Source organism: Rhinatrema bivittatum, chromosome 4 (assembly GCF_901001135.1).
Source record: "Rhinatrema bivittatum chromosome 4, aRhiBiv1.1, whole genome shotgun sequence".
Lineage (NCBI taxonomy): Eukaryota > Metazoa > Chordata > Amphibia > Gymnophiona > Rhinatrematidae > Rhinatrema > Rhinatrema bivittatum.
This window is the reverse complement of record NC_042618.1, coordinates 276,448,578-276,467,521: the sequence shown is the minus strand read 5'-3', so window position 1 is coordinate 276,467,521 and position 18,944 is coordinate 276,448,578. Positions and strand designations below refer to the sequence as shown.

General features: G+C 42.7%; 1 protein-coding gene across 1 annotated transcript in view; it reads right to left on the bottom strand.

Annotated features, from left to right (window-relative positions):
- SCUBE1 (signal peptide, CUB domain and EGF like domain containing 1) overlaps nucleotides 1-18,944 on the bottom strand; it is a 1,434,630-nt gene that overhangs the window by 537,978 nt on the left and 877,708 nt on the right. The window contains exon 10 of the mRNA XM_029600135.1: nucleotides 18,157-18,273. Coding sequence (XP_029455995.1) covers nucleotides 18,157-18,273 — 117 coding nt within the window. The remainder of the gene's footprint in view (nucleotides 1-18,156; nucleotides 18,274-18,944) is intronic.

Genomic DNA, 18,944 nt, shown 5'->3' with positions numbered 1-18,944 from the left:
TTAAGTCCATTGCTGTGCCTGCCTGTTCATCCAGACCTTGTGTTCCCACACGTATTATTATTTCTGAGAGATCTTCCAATTCCTTTGTCATTTTCTGAAGTGCATAAGTAGGGTAGCTAAATGAGGAGAATATTGGAGGGGCGAAGTTCCATATTCAAAGCTGAGTAGCTGTACTTATCTAGTGAAAGTTTGAAGGATCAGGGAAGGCTTGTAAGAATAGCCAAGTTTGTTAATAGATTCTGTTATGGGAATAAGAATCTGAACATCGTCTGCATAGATGTAGTGAATGAGGTTAAGACAAGTTAACAGTTGCCAAAGGGGAAGGAGGAAACGCCGGGAGGGGGGGCTATAACACGCGCCGCCAGAGCAGCGGGCCACCTGCCCCCCCTGGGCCTTCCCAGCCGACCCGTTGCCGGTCGCGGCGCACCGCCGCGGAGGAAATGCGCCCTGCGGGGGCCGGGGCCTTCCCCCGCCCCTCCCCCACCCCCCGCGAAAGGGGTGGGGGTGGGGGATCCGCCGAAACCCCGGTCCGACCGAACCCGCCGGGTTGAATCCTGCGGGCGGACTGCACGGACCCCACCCATTTACCTCTTTACAATTTCACGCCCTCTTGAACTCCCTCTTCAAAGTTGTTTTCAACTTTCCCTTGCGGTACTTACTTATTTATTTTATTTATTTAAGGTTTTTTTATACCGGCATTCATGAAATCGTTCACATGATGTCGCTTTACAGAAAACAGGGGTGCAAAGAAAACAACCTATAACATAAATACACGTGGTGAAGAGATGCAGTTACAATTAACTGGGGCTATGAACTGGGAGTGTAAGAAATAAAGAGGGATAGAGGAGGTTAATTATATACATGTGTAGAATATAAAAATATACAAGAGTACATTACAAATATGGCGTCCAATATATACAGCTTCTGAGCTGAGAATTTATTGATGGTGTGTGTTAGGTGCAGTTCGGGAAGGCTTGCCTGAAAAGCCATGTCTTGAGTCTTTTCCGAAAGGTTAGGAGGCAAGGTTCATTTCTGAGATCTGGGGGGATGGAGTTCCATAACGGTGGACCTGCTGTGGAAAGGGCTCAATCTCTAAAGGTGCTGTGATAAGTGGTTTTGGAGGGTGGAACAAGGAGGCATCCTCTGTAGGCTTCCCTGGTCGGTCTTGTGCATTTGTATAAACGGAGAGGAATTTGTAGGTCGATTATGGTGTGTTGGTGAAAGATTTTGTATATCAAGGTGATGGATTTGTAAATGACTCTGAACTGAATTGGTAACCAGTGGAGGTCTTTTAGGACTGGGGAAATGTGGTCTCTTTTCCTAGTGTTTGTTAGTAGACGGGCTGCTGCGTTTTGAACCATTTGGAGTGGTTTTGTGTATGAGGAAGGGAGTCCAAGAAATGTAGAGTTGCAGTAGTCTAATTTGGAGAAAATGAGGGCTTGGAGGATCCTGGTTAGTGTCTTTTCCTCCGCGGCTTGTGTCCCTAGCTGTGATTGAACTCTGTCCTCGAATGATGTGCCTCTTCATCCAGGCCTTGTGTCCCTAGCTGGGATCGACCTCTGTGCTCGACTGCTGCGCCTCTTCATCCCGGCCTTGTGTTCCCACAAGTGTTTTAACTCCGTTGCTGTGCCCGTTCCTGCAGGCCTTGTGTTCCTCTGGGGATAGGGAAATACATACAGTAACTGAGTGTAAGCAAGTATGATTTGCATTGAATACAAGAATGTCAGTATATAAAAATGACAAATAAATATAAAAATAAATGAAGTGCTATAAACTTTTTTAAAAAAAAATATAAATCCATTAAAAAAAAATTGTACTATCCGAGTATCAGTGTTCATCCATGTTCCTACTGGTGTTTTAACTCCATTGCTGTGCCTGCCTGTTCATCCAGGCCTTGTGTTCCCACAGGTGTTTTAACTCAGTGGCGGTGCCTGTTCATCCAGGCCTTGTGTTCCTCTGGGGATAGGGAAATACCTACAGTACCTGAGTGTAATCAAGTATGACGTGCTAGAAACGTTTTCGAATAAGAATATAAATACATTAAAAAAACACATAATTACTATCCGAGTATCCGTGTTCATCCAGGCCTTGTGTTCCCACAGGTGTTTTAACTCAGTTGCTGTGCCCATTCTTCCGGGCCTTGTGTTCCCACAGGTGTTTTAACTCAGTGGCGGTGCCTGTTCATCCAGGCCTTGTGTTCCCACAGGTGTTTTAACTCAGTGGCTGTGCCTGTTCATCCAGGCCTTGTGTTCCCACAAGTGTTTTAACCTGGTTGCTGTGCCTGTTCATGCAGGCCTTGTGTCCCTAGCTGGAATTGACCTCTGTCCTCGAATGATGTACCTGTTCATCCAGGCCTTGTGTTCCCACACGTATTCTTATTTGTGAGAGATCCTAGGCTCCAATTCGTTTGTCATCAGCTGAAGTGCGTAAGTACAGTCTGAATTCACTAGACGCCAACGGAATTCACTAGACGCCAACGATATTCACTGGACGCCAATGTAAACACCGGGTACACACAACTCTATGGGTGGACCCGTTCCAGGGAGTCCTTCCCTGAACAAGCATGAGGGTGGAGGTGGGCTTTACTGCACACCCACCTGACGGACCATGCCCACACCGCTGCCAATATTCTAGCATGCATCAGAAAGATGCTGGCGAGCTACCAGTGTTTTAACCTAGTTCCTGTGCCTGTTCATGCAGGCCTTGTGTCCCTAGCTGGGATTGACCTCTGTCCTCGAAGGAAGTGCCTGTTCATCCAGGCCTTGTGTTCCTACTGCTGTTTTAACTCCATTGCTGTGCCTGCCTGTTCATCCAGACCTTGTGTTCCCACACGTATTCTTATTTCTGAGAGATCCTCCAATTCCTTTGTCATCTGCTGAAGTGCGTAAGTACCGTCTGAATTCACTAGACGCCAACGGAATTCACTAGACGCCAACGATATTCACTGGACGCCAATGTAAACACCGGGTACACACAACTCTAGGGGTGGACCCTTTCCAGGGAGTACTTCCCTGCACAAAGGAAAGGGAACTCTCTCCTGGGCCAATTGATAAGAAAACCACAATTCTGCAGCCAAAAATAGGCTGGAAATCCTTCCCCCATTGACTTTAATGGGCGACATATGTACATATACCCAACTCATTAGATTTTTTTTATGTCCATATTGGCTGCAAGTGGGACCCCCTTTCGGACATAAGAAATATGAACATAAAATTTTGCTCTGCACATCCCTAATAAATGACCCCTGTTGAACGGCAATCAGTGAAATTTTTAAGGACAAATGTGAAATCCACACAAGTAAAATGTATGGCTGATGTCTCAGTCATAACAGAGCATACTGTGCATTTGCCACAGGATATATGAGCTCCAATAGTGATTGTAGGCTGAGGCACTGTAGAATCGGAGTGTACCAACAGATCTTTGATGTTGGAACTCCGGGTGAAAGCAAATCTAGGAACTTCAATGAACTCATGATAGGTTTGTAATATGTGCCAATTATTGAACATAATCTGCTTCATGGTCTGAGTCATTGATGAAAAAGGCAGAACGCATGTAAGTGTATCTGTGGAATCCAAACTGCGTGGTAGAAATAACAAGTCTCTATTTGTGAATCTGGCCCGAGTGAAAGCACGCTTGACACAGCGTGTGGGATAACCTCTTTTAATAAAACGATCTGTGAGTGATATAGCCTGATTCCGGAATTCATCCACTGAAGTGCACAATCTTCTTAACCTAAAAAACTGGCTGACTGGCAAATTCTCCTTGAGAGCACGTGGATGTGCGCTGGTAAAGTGTAAAAAGGTATCAAACATATCAGACTCATTAATTCTAAATCTGTCTATGGTCCAATTAATCTGTCTATGGTCCAATTAACATCACATCAGACCTTGCTCCTTGAAAAAGGTTTATCCTTCATTCCCACACCAAAAGCTGACCTACTGCAATTAGAAATTGCTCTATTTAAATTTGTGCGCAAATTATATATTAAACATTATTTTGTTGACACACCGGCTGGATGTGACATTTCAATTTTGCGTAACAAGTCTAAGTGGTTTCCACCAGGTCCAGCAGACCCTATTATATATACCTTTTATCAAACCACTCTACGTGATCTAAGAGCTTCCTTCACCACGGATCGTTCTTTCACTAATTTGACACGACTGGACATTCAAGCCTTGAGAGATCTACAAAATAATTATGACCTGATCATTAAACCCGCAGATAAAGGCGGCAAAATTGTGATTATAGATCGTACTCAATACCAAGCAGAGGCTCGTCGACAATTACACAACACCCAATTTTATACACCATTATAGGAAGATCCTACAGCCTCGATTTTACAAACAATTGAACAGATTGTACAAAGAGGGTCAGATCAAGGATTCCCGACAACACACGAGACCACCTTTTTGGTTAATAAATTTCCCTTCATTCCGGTTTTTTATCATTTACCAAAGATACATAAACATATTCAACAGCCACCTGGTAGGCCAATCGTTTCCAGTAATCGTTTCTCGATTTATTGATTTTTTCTTGGCACCGTTTGTCGTGACACAAGAGTCATATATCAGAGATTCCCAACAAGTGATTCAATTTTTGGACTCTTTCCATGAGGATACATCTCAGTTATTATTAGTGACCCTGGATGTGGAAGCATTATATACTTGTATCCCCCAGGACGTGATAATTGTAATAGCAAATACATTCTTTGAAGACAGACCCCGTCCACACAGGATCCCTACTAGTTTTTTGACAGCTTTATTGGAGATTGCCCTAACACAAAATTTTTTTGCATTTGAAGGGGTGTTTTATCAACAGACCTGTGGCACAGCCATGGGTGCTACTATGGCGCCTGATTTGGCCAATCTCTATATGGCAGTTTTTGAAAGTAGTTGGGTCTACAACAACAATCCTTTTAATCAATATATAAAAACTTGGAAGAGATATATCGATGATATACTGATTTTTTGGCAAGGTACAGCATCCAGGTTTCAAGAATTTCTGAATTGGCTTAATGGGCGCAATTGCCATTTACATTTTACCTCTGATATTAGTCCTACAGTAATACATTTCTTGGACATAAAAATTTCCAAAAGACCCTTTGGTTTTGAAACCTCCATTTACAGGAAACCAGTTTCTTCCAATACCTTTTTACACTTTACCAGCGCACATCCACGTGCTCTCAAGGAGAATTTGCCAGTCAGCCAGTTTTTTAGGTTAAGAAGATTGTGCACTTCAATGGATGAATTCCGGAATCAGGCTATATCACTCACAGATCGTTTTATTAAAAGAGGTTATCCCACAAGCTGTGTCAAGCGTGCTTTCACTCGGCCAGATTCACAAATAGAGACTGGTTATTTCTACCACGCAGTTTGGATTCCACAGATACACTTACATGCGTTCTGCCTTTTTCATCAATGACTCAGACCATGAAGCAGATTATGTTCAATAATTGGCACATATTACAAACCTATCATGAGTTCTTTGAAGTTCCTAGATTTGCTTTCACCCGGAGTTCCAACATCAAAGATCTGTTGGTACACTCCGATTCTACAGTGCCTCAGCCTACAATCACTATTGGAGCTCATATATCCTGTGGCAAATGCACAGTATGCTCTGTTATGATTGAGACATCAGCCATACATTTTACTCGTGTGGATTTCACATTTGTCCTTAAAAATTTCACTGATTGCCGTTCAACAGGGGTCATTTATGTGATACAGTGCCCCTGTAATTTGTTATACATAGGCAAGACGAAACGAGCACTTAAGACCAGGCTGATTGAGCATCGGTCTTGCATTTCTACAGGTAGGTTATCAGCCCCATTAACCTCCCATTGTATTGCCTTTCATCACACTTTTGAACATCTTCGAGTCTGTGTATTGGAACAATTATCCCCAAACTGGAGAGGTGGTAATTTTGACAGCCGCCTCTTACGTGCAGAACAACGATGGATCCATCGGCTCAAAACAGTAGAGCCTGATGGGCTTAATTCTGCATTAGAACTCCAAGTCTTTTTGTGATTGACATAACCCTTATAACTATTCAATTTCATTACAGTAGATAAGAACTGTCACGATCGCCTGCTGATGGAAGCATGGTGATGATGTCATCACGCGCGTAAAAGCGCGGGCTTTTTTAAAGGGAAAGGAGTTCAGGGTTCTTCTGTCCCGTTTTGCTGCAAAATATCAGAGATGCTTGGGTCCAACAGAAAGGTTCGTGGTGCTGTGTTTCAAGGAAAGCTAAGTATCTGTTTCCATTAGAATTGCTTTAAAAGTCTGTTTTTGTTCTTTTGACCTTCTAGTTTCTATAAAATACTCCTGAGGAAGCGATTTATATCGCGAAACACCGGCCGTTGTCGGGTGTCATTCTTTCATAGTTCGGGACACAGATGGACTTTATTACAATGCGGGATTCAGATGGCATTTAAAGTGACAATTTAGCTGGTTTATACAAAAAAACAGCACATATAACATCACGCCGCAAATGACGAGTAGTCCGGACGGTAAGTGTGAGCACTGCCATTGTCTGGCTTGCTGATGCGATTTCATCTCTAAGAATAATTTTTTCAAAAAATCTTTTTGTCTACAACAGCACATAGAATATAAAGATTATAGATACTTGTTCTTTTTGTTGCATACTGTTTGATTGTTAAAGACAAGTGCTTTGGTTCTTTACTTTTTTGCTTATACATACCCATAGACCATGATTGGGAAATTAGTTTTCTGAGTACTTAGGGGGGACTGATTTAAGGAAATAGTTGTGGTTATAACTAATATTAAGGTCCATATTCAAAAGCATTTAGCTGGCTGAGAAGTTAACCAGCCAAATGAATATTTGGGCACATATCTGGCTAAATTCTAGCTGGCTAATAAGTTAGGAGTCTAGAATTTAGCCAGATAAGTTAAGGATGTTCCAGGGTTATAACTGGGAGGAGTTGAGTTACCTGGTAAGTTAACCACCTAACTTTGATATTCAGAATTAACTGTATGACTTAGCTGGCTAAGGGCCTCTAAAGTATCGCAGGCCTGCGATACTTTAGATAATGAGGGGCGGGGGGGCTGAAACGGGGGGCGGTCCTGCGCTAGCCGGCAGCGATCGCACCGCCGCAGTGCGATCACTGCTGGTTTTCGCAACCAATAGCGCCCACCATAGAAGGTTGTAGCTATTGGGCGTGAACTAGGACGCGAAAAGGGCCTTACCTTTTCGTTGTCCGCGACGTCTTCGTGGAGTCGGCCCCGGTGACGCCCCGACTCCTCCTCTTCCGGGGCCAACTCCGCCCCCATCTTGGTATCGCACGCGATAAGGGACTTTTCGCGTGCGATCGGTCTGGAAATAAGGCCCTAAGTCTGGTTAGGCCAAATAGCTGTCCTAAAGTTAGATGGCTAACTTTAAGATAACCAGATAAATTCAATAGTGTGGTTACACTATTGAATATACCTCTAAAGTTAGCCGGATAAGTTTATCCGGCTAACTTTACTATCCAGGCTGTGTCTGAATATGGACCCTCCTTGTTGCTAGATAATAGTTATATCATAGTGTTTTATCAACATTTGCTTTTTATTCCAACTCCTATTTTCCCTGTTTTGTCCTCTATTTTCAAAGTAAGATTTATTCCACTGTTCCTGTGCAAGATGATTACATAATTTGCTCTGCTGATTTTCCAGTGGGGACCTGCTCAAGATCTAAAGGTAAGGGGTGAGACAGGGGCATTATATTTATTGGGCATGGGGCTCATCTTCCTTTTACTATACAGTAACCTGCAAACCTCCCATCCCATCCCCTTACACCCACTAGGATAGGTGGTGGTGGTGTTCTGTGCAGCCCTCTCTTCCTTGACAGCCCTACACTAGGATTAGGAAGGAGGCGGTAGTAGTTTGGCAGACCATCCATTACAGGCAACTCCTTTGAAGTTGCCTGACTGATAAGACAGCCTACATAAAAGCAGGCAAGGTATGAGACATGTGTAGCAGTTTTAAGTTGAATTTTGGAGAAGCAGGAGAGAATGGAGTGTGTTCCACATTTTTAGGCTCCACAGCCTGATGCCAAGGGAAGAGGCAGATCCTTGGCCCAGTACCAAACCGGTCTGCAGGGAGTGTCATTGGGAGAAGAGGCAGAGTCACATTTTTTGGAAGAGTTTTTATTTATTTATTTACTTAACATATTTATATACCGTTTTACCAATCAAAGATTGAACAAAGTGGTTTACAGCCATAAAAATAAAATCAAATGATAATAAATTCAAATAAAAATAAAAATATAAAGATAGAATAAAAATACAAATATCTTGATCAATAAAATTAAAATCTCTAAAAGAATAGGACTAACTATTACATTATAAAACAAAGAAGGAAAACTTAAAAGAATTAACATAAGAAGCCTAAAATAGATAAGTACTACAAACGGCTAAATTCCCTAAGTTGATCCACTATTGTACCTGTTCTAAACTCCCAAAAGCTTCCTTGAACAAATAAGTTTTTAAAGCTCTTTTAAACTCCTTTCTATTATAAATTTGTCTCAAGTCATCTGGTAGAGTATTCCATATGATGGGGCTCGCCTCTGAAAAAGTTCTTTGTCTACTTACATTAAGGGCTGCCATTTTATGTTTTGTGTGAAGCCATGACCTGCCATTGGCAGAATTTTCCCCCTATCTGGAAGTCAGGTAAAAGAGCTATGGTTCCCTGTCTGCACTATAAAGAAGGACTGCAGTGTTATTTCAGCAGAGAAGACAGTTGCAATTTTGAGAAGATTTTGTTTCCTGTTTTGTTGGGGAAAAGTTTTGTCACCATTTCTGCATGGGGTAAGAAGTAAGGACTTCAATTTTTGCTGTATTTTTTGAGACATTCTAACCCAGAGGAACAGTGTAATACCAGAGAAAGAGACATAATATCCAGTCCTCTCTAGGAGCCCACCTTCTGTTACTGGGAGTCTTGCATCTTTTCCTGCCTGCCACCTGAAGGCCACCCACTCAGAGGAACAGGACTAATTTAAGAACTATATTTTGAATTTTGAGAAGATCAATTAGAAAATTGTTGTGACCCACTGAAGATATTTTTGATTGCAGTAAATTTTTGTAGGAACAGCTCACAAGCATATCCAGTGTCTTCATTAGAACTAAATTTTACCCTAAAGCAAGTACATCAAAATTATGAGTACACCTGTGAGAGAGAGACTCTCTTCCCCCTTGATTTGCTTTGGGCCTTGGAGGAGTATTATCTTTCCCCCTCCTCTGCTGAAAAGGACCCCAGAACCTGTAGACTGAGCAACAGAGAGAGAAAAAGGGAACATTTGACCCCAGGACACTTTGTACCCCTATTTTGAGGACCCCACCAAAAAGTGATAACACAAACACTTTACATGTAAATGTGAATTGGTTATTTACTCTTTCAGATAATAAAAGGACTAGGGGACACTCCATGAAGTCAGCAAGTAGCACATTTGAAACTAATCAGAGAAAATTATTTTTCACTCAACGCACAATTAAGCCTTGGAATTTATTGTCAGGGGATGTGTTTCAGTCAGTTAGTGTAGCTGGGTTTAAAAAAGGTTTGGAAAAGTTCCTGGAGGAGAAGTCCATAAACTGCTATTAATTTAGGGAACAGCCATTGCTTATTACCGGCATTAGTAGCATGAGATCTATTTAATATTTGGGTACTGGCCAGGTACTTATGACCTGGATTGGCCACTGTTGGAAACAGGAAGCTGGGCTTGAAGGATCCTCGGTCTGACCCAGTATGGCAATTTCTTATGTCATCTTATTTGGGAGATGTGATAAAGTCTCCTTTGAATAGTTTTCTGTAAAACTTTGCAGGCAAGTAAAAAATATCTTTGATGATTTCATAGAATACAGCAGGACCTATGGACATGGGAATCAGTATGTTGAATTAAACATTTGTGCAAGACAAGTCCCTGAAGAAGCCCTGGAGCTCTCAGGGAGAAACGAGGCGCTCGTCGGATTGTTTTCAAGATTATATCAAAGATAGATTGGACTTGGTTTGAAAAATCTGTGTAAGACATTGTACAATATTGGATTTAAAACAAGGGAAGACTTGTCTGTAAAAATATACTGATTCAATGTATTGGTTATAAGGCATTAAGTGGAAGTTATAAGGTATTGTACCTCATATGTGAACATGTGAAAGCCTTATTTTTATGGATATATAAAGCATGGTTTAGCATGTATGGTAATGTGGGGGTAAAGCATATATGTGTAGTATGAGAATGAATGTGTGAGTAGCAAAAGAGTTGTGTGTATGATATGTGTTTTAATGTTTCACATAGGTCCATTGTAAATGGTTAATAAAGAAGTTGATTCAAATGGATCTAAATATGGTATAATAGTTATTGGATCACCTCCATTTTTTATGATATAACTTATTTTCACCCAGGCACATAACAGATTTAAAATGTTTAAAAAATACTTAAAGACCTGGCTTTTCAGAACAGTGTTTGATATTAAATAATTCAGGGGTTATTGTACCTAAAGTGTTCTTATTGTCCTTTTTTATGTTTGAGTTTGTATATATTATTTTAAGAATGTTTTATTGTAACCCACCCAGATCACTTTTTGTCTGGAGAACATAAGAACATAAGAAATCGCCATGCTGGGTCAGACCAAGGGTCCATCAAGCCCAGCATCCTGTTTCCAACAGAGGCCAAACCAGGCCACAAGAACCTGGCAATTACCCAAACACCAAGAAGATCCCATGCTATTGATGCAATTAATAGCATTGGCTATTACCAAAGTAAACTTGATTAATAGCAGTTAATGGACTTCTCCTCCAAGAACTTATCCAAACCTTTTTTGAACTGAGCTACACTAACTGCACTAACCACATCCTCTGGCAACAAATTTCAGAGCTTAATTGTGCGTTGCGTGAAAAACAATTTTCTCTGATTAGTCTTAAATATGCTACTTGCTAACTTCATGGAATGCTCCCTAGTCCTTTTATTATCCGAAAGTGTAAATAACCGATTCACATCTACTCGTTCAAGACCTCTCATGATCTTAAAGACCTCTATCATATCCCCCCTTAGCCGTCTCTTCTCCAAGCTGAACAGCCCTAATCTCTTCAGCCTTTCCTCATAGGGGAGCATTTCCGTCCACTTTATCATTTTGGTTGCCCTTCTCTGTACCTTCTCCATCGCAACTATATCTTTTTTGAGATGCGGCGACCAGAATTGTACACAGTATTCAAGGTGCGTCTCACCATGGAGCGATACAGAGGCATTATGACATTTTCCATTTTATTAACATTCTCTTCCTAATAATTCCTAACATAAATGCCTTCTGAGAGGTGGTATATAAATAACTACAAATAAATAAATATTTCTGTATCTATCTATCTATCTATGTATCTAGCTATATATAATTAGATATAGGAAAAATGAAGAGGGATGCTACAGGCCAGACGGCATAAGACGCCAGATGTTAAAAACAAGAATAACTCTACACAAATAAAACATTACACAGCACAAAGAAGAATAAGATAATACTTCCATGAGGAAATATTTTTTGGGACCAGAGACCCCTGCATCATTGACTTTATGCTAAGGATACTAAAAAGTAAATTCAGAACTAACCAGAAATGTAAGACATTCAAAGTTAAAATGATCAAGTATTTTAAAACTAACATGAAAGTTTTTAACAGATAGTTGGGTGCTGTGTTTCCGGCCCGTGGGGGTCTGCAGCCGGTCTCCCTACCATCCACAATGCTCTCTGGCCGACTCTGGCGCTCCCCATGCGCATCCGACCCGGTCGGGGCCTTCTCGCGACGCTCCCTCCATGAGGGAGACACTGCCGACTCCCAGCACTTGGGCCCACCCCTTCTGTGCGTGCACAGGGTCTGGCAATTTAAAGGGATCAGCGCGGGAAAGATGGCTCCACCCTAAGAGATGACATCAGACGCCTTCCTGTACATAAGCCTAGCTGTCAGCTTCCTTCTTTGCATTGCAACGGGTCGTCTCGCTTGAGTAGCTAGTTGCTTGTTCCTGATCCAGCCTTGATCCTGTTCCAGCTTGTTCCTGACTCCTGCGTCGTTCCAGCCTGTTTCTGGTTCCAGCTCTGTCCTCACCTGCTCCTGTTCCTGACTCCCCTCGGCTCGCCCTACTGGCTGCTGACTTCAGTACATCCTCTGGTTTCCTGCTTCGCTGCCCGTCTTGATCACTGACTCGTTTCTGGTTTCTGCTGTCTGCCGCCTGCCCTGGCTCCTCCATTACCCATTCCAACAGAGTCATGGACTCATGTCTACTGACTTTATAGTGGACCTACCACCTTCGGAAGGGAAGACCGCGATATGGATTACGGTTGACAGATTTTCCAAAATGGCCCAATTTGTGCCTCTATCCAAGCTGCCGATGGCACCGGAACTAGCACAACTCTTCATTCTACATATATTCTGTATACATGGATTTCTACACCATATTGCCTCTGACCGAGGTTCGCAGTTCACGGCCAAGTACTAGAGAGCACTCTGTAAGAAGTTCGAGGTACAATTGGAGTTTACAACAGCCTTTCATCCACAAGGCAATGGTCAAGTGGAACGTACTAATCAGACCTTGAAAGCATTTCTCTGAGCTTTTGTAGGAGACAAACAGAATGACTGAGTGGCCTTACTGCCATGGGCAGAATTCTTGTATAACCATCATTGTCATTCAGCCACCAGTCTATCTCCTTTCCAATTGGTTTACGGAAAACAACTCAAGCCTCCTCTGCCCCTGCCTCTGACTGTGCCATCTTCTGTGGCAAAACTGACAGCTCAACAGCTACGAGATCTTTGGGGATCCACTCAGAATAAATTGCAACAGACTGTGGCTGCCGCAAAGAAACAAGCAGACAGACAGCGACGTCCTGCTCCTGTATTCCTCCCGGGAGACAAAGTTTGGTTGAGCACCAAGAACATTCGGTTACGAATCCCCTCCATGAGGCTAACTCCTAAGTTTATTGGTCCCTTTGTCATTATAGAGTGAGTAGGCACAGTTTCTTATCGCCTACACCTTCCGTCTATTTTGAGGATTCACAACGTGTTTCACGTGTCTCTGCTCAAACCTCTAGTCTTATCAGTCTTCCATAACAAACCTCCTGAAACTGCCAAGACTGTAGCAGAAGAGGAGACCATCTATCAAGAGATGGGAGTATCTTCTCTCTTGGGAGGTTGTGGTCCTGAGGAGAACACGTAGGAGCCTGCCTCCAATATTCTGGACAAGGATCTTCTCTACCAGTTCCATCTGGATCATCCTGCCAAACCCAGGCCCCCGGGAAGGGGGGCGTAGGAGGGGGGGGGTACTGTTGCGTTTCCGGCCCACGGGGGTCCGCAGCCGGTCCACCTACCTTCCACGATGCTCTCTGGCACTCCCCGTGTACGTCCGGCCCAGTCGGGACTTTCTCACGACGCTCCCTCCATGAGGGAGATGCCACTGATTCCCAGCTCTTGGGCCCGCCCCTTAGGCGCACGCAGGGGCTGGCATTTTAAAGGGACCAGCGCGGGAAAGATGGCTCCGCCCTAAGAGATGATGTCAGACGCCTTCCTGTACTTAAGCCTGGCTGTCAGCTTCCTTCTTTGCCTTTCAACGGGTCGTCTCGCTTGAGTAGATAGTTGCTTGTTCCTGTTCTAGCCTTGTTCCTGTTCCAGCTTGTTCCTGACTCCTGCTTCGTTCCAGCCTTGTTCCTGTTCCAGCTTGTTCCTGACTCCTGCTCCATTCCAGCCTGTTCCTGGTTCCAGCTCCATCCTCGCCTGCTCCTGTTCCTGACTCCCCTCGTCTCATCCTACTGGCTGCTGACTTCGGTACATCATCTGGTTTCCTGCTTCGCTGCCCGTCGTGATCCCTTGCTCGTTTCTGGTTTCTGCTGTCTGCCGCCTGCCCTGACCGCTAGTCCGTCTCCACGTTTTTGCTCCATTGCTGCCTGCCTCGACTCAGACTTCTCTTTGCACTCTTCTTCAGGAGGCCTTGCCTAAGTCCAAGTGGCTCGGTTCCCCAAGGGCTCCTCCCAGGGGGTTCTCGGGCTTCCATTGGTGAAGTTCCTGTTGGTCTCCTGGCTCCGACTCGCCTCCTGGCTCAGGACTTCTGGGACTCTCTTCGGACTCTCATCTCCAGGAGGTCTCACCTACGTCCAAGTGGCTCAGGTCCCCAAGGGCTCCTCCCAGGGGGATCTCGGGCTTCCAGTGCTGAAGTTCCTGTTTGTCTCCTGGCTCTGATCCACCTCCCGGCTACGACTTCCGCTGTGGGCCTCCCCTCAGCGCATTCTCATCATCTTCTTGTATAATGTGGATAAGTGCAAGGTGATGCATATAGGGAAAAATAACCCATGCTATAATTACACAATGTTGGGTTCCATATTAGGTGCTACAACCCAAGAGATCTAGGTGTCATAGTGGATAACACATTGAAATCGTCGGTGCAGTGTGCTGCGGCAGTCAAAAAAGCAAACAGAATGTTGGGAATTATTAGAAAAGGAATGATGAATAAAACGGAAAATGTCATAATGCCTCTGTATCGCTCCATGGTGAGACCGCACCTTGAATACTGTGTACAATTCTGGTCGCCGCATCTCAAAAAAGATATAATTGCGATGGAGAAGGTACAGAGAAGGGCTACCAAAATGATAAGGGGAATGGAACAACTCCCCTATGAGGAAAGACTAAAGAGGTTAGGACTTTTCAGCTTGGAGATGAGACGACTGAGGGGGGATATGATAGAGGTGTTTAAAATCATGAGATGTCTAGAACGGGTAGATGTGAATCAGTTATTTACTCTTTCGGATAGTAGAAAGATTAGGGGGCACTCCATGAAGTTAGCATGGGGCACATTTAAAACTAATCGGAGAAAGTTCTTTTTTACTCAATGCACAATAAAACTCTGGAATTTGAGCCAGAGAATGTGGTTCGTGCAGTTAGTATAGCTGTGTTTAAAAAAGGATTGGATAAGTTCTTGGAGGAGAAGTCCATTACCTGCTATTAAGTTCACTTAGAGAATAGCCACTGCCATTAGCAATGGTTACATGGAATAGACTTAGTTTTTGGGTACTTGCCAGGTTCTTATGGCCTGGATTGGCCACTGTTGGAAACAGGATGCTGGGCTTGATGGACCCTTGGTCTGACCCAGTATGGCATTTTCTTCTAGCCGGCTCAAGGTTCCATGATCATAACATTGGGTTTTTTAACTTATTAGGAGACTCTGGGGGCAATGTAATAAGGTGCTCGCAGTGTAGCGGATGGGTTTTCGCACAGTTGGATGTGCATTTTGGACGTGTTAGACTAGTACTGGATTCAGTAAGGTGATTAGTGTCCAAAACGCATGACCAAACAAACATGAACCTGATAGCACCGGTCAGATGTTAATTGTATGTAGATGAGGACATTGCTATTATTCCCAATGCAGTAAAGCACTGGGCACCCAACGCACACTTTTTAACGTGGCAAATTTAACTCGAGCCTTGGATTTGGTGTAAAGTCAGCTTGCAGTCAAGGGCTCATGCAAAATATAAAAAAATAGATTTTTATGTTGTGATAAGTGTGTCCTCCCACTTAGTATCACTTTTCTTATCACCACACAATTGGAGGTCCATAGCAAGGGGACTAATATTTTGCTGAGGTTGCTGAAGTAAAGTATAGCAAAAAAACGAAGTGGGATCAAAACAGATGCTCGCATTGAGCGTCTGTTGCAATTGGGTGCCCAATGGGGTAGATTTTAAAAGAAGCGCATGTGGCCTACATGTGTGCGCGCTACCCGGTGTGCGCACATGTACGCTCAATTTTATAACATGCACGCGCATCTTATAAAATCGGGGGTCGGCGCGTGCAAGAGGGTGCACAATTGTGCACCATGAGTGCGCTGAGCCATGCTGCCTTCTCTCGTTCCCTCCCAGGCCGCTCTGAAATCGGAGTGGCCTGGAAGGGAACTTCCCTTCCCTCTAACCTGACCTTCCCACCCCTTCCCGTAACCTTTCCCCCCCACCCCCAGCCCTACTCTAACCCCCCAAAATTTTTATTTTACCTTTTGCGCCTGCCTCCGGCCCGGGCCCCCACCCCGCCCCCCACCCCCTTTTGTAAAGCCCTCGGACTTACGCGCATCGCCAGACCTTTTTAAAATAGGCCCGGTGCACACAACCTTTTTAAAATCCGGCCCAATGTGTATTGAGTGATACAGATGCTGAATTCTCCGTTAACATGCCCTTTATAACGCTGTCTCTCATTTAAATATTGCATCAGGCACCCAGGGGATGTGGCTGCAAAAGAACATAAGATATGCCATACTGGGTTAGACCAAGGGTCCATCTAGCCCAGTATCCTGTCTCCAACAGTGGCCAGTCCATGTCACAAGTACCTGGCAAGTACCCAAACATTAAACAGATCACATGTTGGCAACAAGCAGCGGCTATTCCCTATTGATTAATAGCAGTTTATTGACTTCTCCAGGAATGTATCCAAACCTTTTTAAAATCCTGCTACACTAACTGCCTTCCTCAGGGCATCAAATTCCAGAACTTTATTGTGCATTGATATAAAAAAAAAAAACCAATTTGTTTTGAATGTCCTACTTGCTAACTTCATGGAGTGCCCCCTAGACCTTGTATTATCCAAAAGAGTATATAACAGTTTCAATTTACCATTCAAGTCCTTTCATGATTTTGTAGACCTCTATCATATCCTCCCTCAGCTGTCTTTATTCCAAGTTTAATGGCCCTAATCTCTTTTGCATTTCCTCATAGGGGAGTCATTCCTTGCCCTTTATCATTTTGGTCACCCTTCTCTATAGTTTCTCCAGTGCAACCATATCTTTTTTGAGTTGCAGTGACCAGAATTGCACGTAGTTTAACTACTGAGCAATACAGAGGTATTATGACATCCTCTGTTTTATTTGCCATTCTCTTCCTAATAATTCCTAATATTGTTTGCTTTTTTGACTGCCACAGCACACTGAGCCAATGCTTTCAGTGTGATATCAATTATGATGCCCAGATTTGTTTCCTTGTTGGTAACTCCTAATATGGAACCTAATATCATGTAGCTACAGTATGGGTTATTTTTCTCTATATGCATCACCTTATATTTATCCACATTATATTTCATCTGCCATATGAATACCCAGTCTTCTAGTCTCATAATATCCTCAGCCACTACTTTATTTAATACATTATTTATTTACTTTTATTTTACTTTAAAGTTTGGTTTTTTTTAAACTTGGGTGGGTGGGAGGGTGGGAGTGTTTTTCCCATTTAGCCCACTCTACCGCAGGAAGTTTAACACTTGCTGTGAGCCAAGAGTTAAATTTCCTGCAGTAAAGGATCAGTGCAAACCTGTCTCTCCTTAAGCCTGTCTTCTTGCACTGAAGACTAATTCCTAATAAGCTTATTACCCTGCAGTTTACATGGAGATGTTCTAATCTTAGTATGGGTTTCATTCCTGTTTTACTGTGCTAAAATCCTTGTTATATGTTGGGGTTATTTTAGTGCTGAAAAGTCCAAGCTAAAATGGGAAATAAAAGCCACACTAGGGTCAGCGTCGATTATCACACCCAGCCCCTTTCTTTTGACCCAATGGAAAGAGTGTTAGCACCCCCAAAAACTAATCAAGAATGTAATAAGTTAGTCCAATAAAAAGATTATCACCCTATATTCTTTATTGACCTTTATTTTCATAGATTAAAAGTTAATTGGTTTGCATATAAAAATGTATTATACTTCTTTGCTATTTAATTCTTGCATATTACATTTTATTTTTTCTATATTTTGAATTTTTTCTCTTGTGATTTATATATCCAGTGTATTTCCCAGTTAGGGTAGAAATCATTCCTCATTGGCTAGGTTTATAGGATATTACTGCCCAACTGGATGAGTACAGTCAAAATTCCCATATCTCTGAAAGTGCAAAAGTCTTTATAATATCCATTCACAAGCAAATATTCTGTGAAAAGAAGACATACAATCTAGAAGAAGAAAGAGTGAAAGTGGAAGAAAAAAATAAAGTAAAAATAAAAATCGGTCTCTCAGAACTGTGTTGCTTATATGGATAAAATACTTCCAGGTACTGTCAGTACTTATTGTTCCAACATTAATTATATGACTACATTTCCCAAAAAACACAACTGTGATGGTCTTTGCTGGAAAACATTTTAATTCAATATTGGATATACAAAAGGAAATCAAGAGTCTCCAACCTCCACAATGTGTCATTCCGTACAATGTAAAACCTTTGTGACAGTGACATTCAAAACTCCCAGGGTAGTTGATGCAGATATGGTCACAAGTTCTTTCGAAAGAACATTCATCAATATCTGTACAGAAGAAAAATAATCTTGATTAATCATGGCTGCTGGGATTTCATTATTTTATTCACAATGAAATCATTTAAATTGTGAACGTCTTATTAAAAATGTCACAAAATGGCAGAAGTTATAAAATATTAAAGGTGAATTTTAAAAGCCAGGCGTGTGCCAAAATTGGGAGATGAAGTGCACAAGTCGGGCTCGCGTATGACCAGTGAATTTTAAAAGTCTCCCAGATGCACGCGTATATCCCACTGCGTGCACCATCTCACTCAATTTCATAAAAGGGTGAGGTATGGGCGTGATCTGGGTGGAGAGGTGGTATTTCAGAGCATGGCCAGGAGATGTGCGTGTAAATATTTAATCATTCTGGTGCGCGCCCAGGTCCACTGATACGCAAGTTTACTTCTGCTAGGGAGGAAGTGTAAATTGTAAAAAAAAAAAAAACCAACCCACAATCCTAGCCATTTTGGAGGGATTTAAAGGGTATGGGGTAACAGGGGGAAGCTTGCAGGCTATTAAATCAGGGAGGTTTGGAGGACCTAGCTCAACAATGGGTGAATTGATGGATGAACGGGTGAAACTGATCATAGTGTGGACATGTGCCGCTTTTAAAATACCCTGACTTATGTGGTAGAAATGGGATTTAAGCACACAGGTGAGTACCCACTTAAAATTAG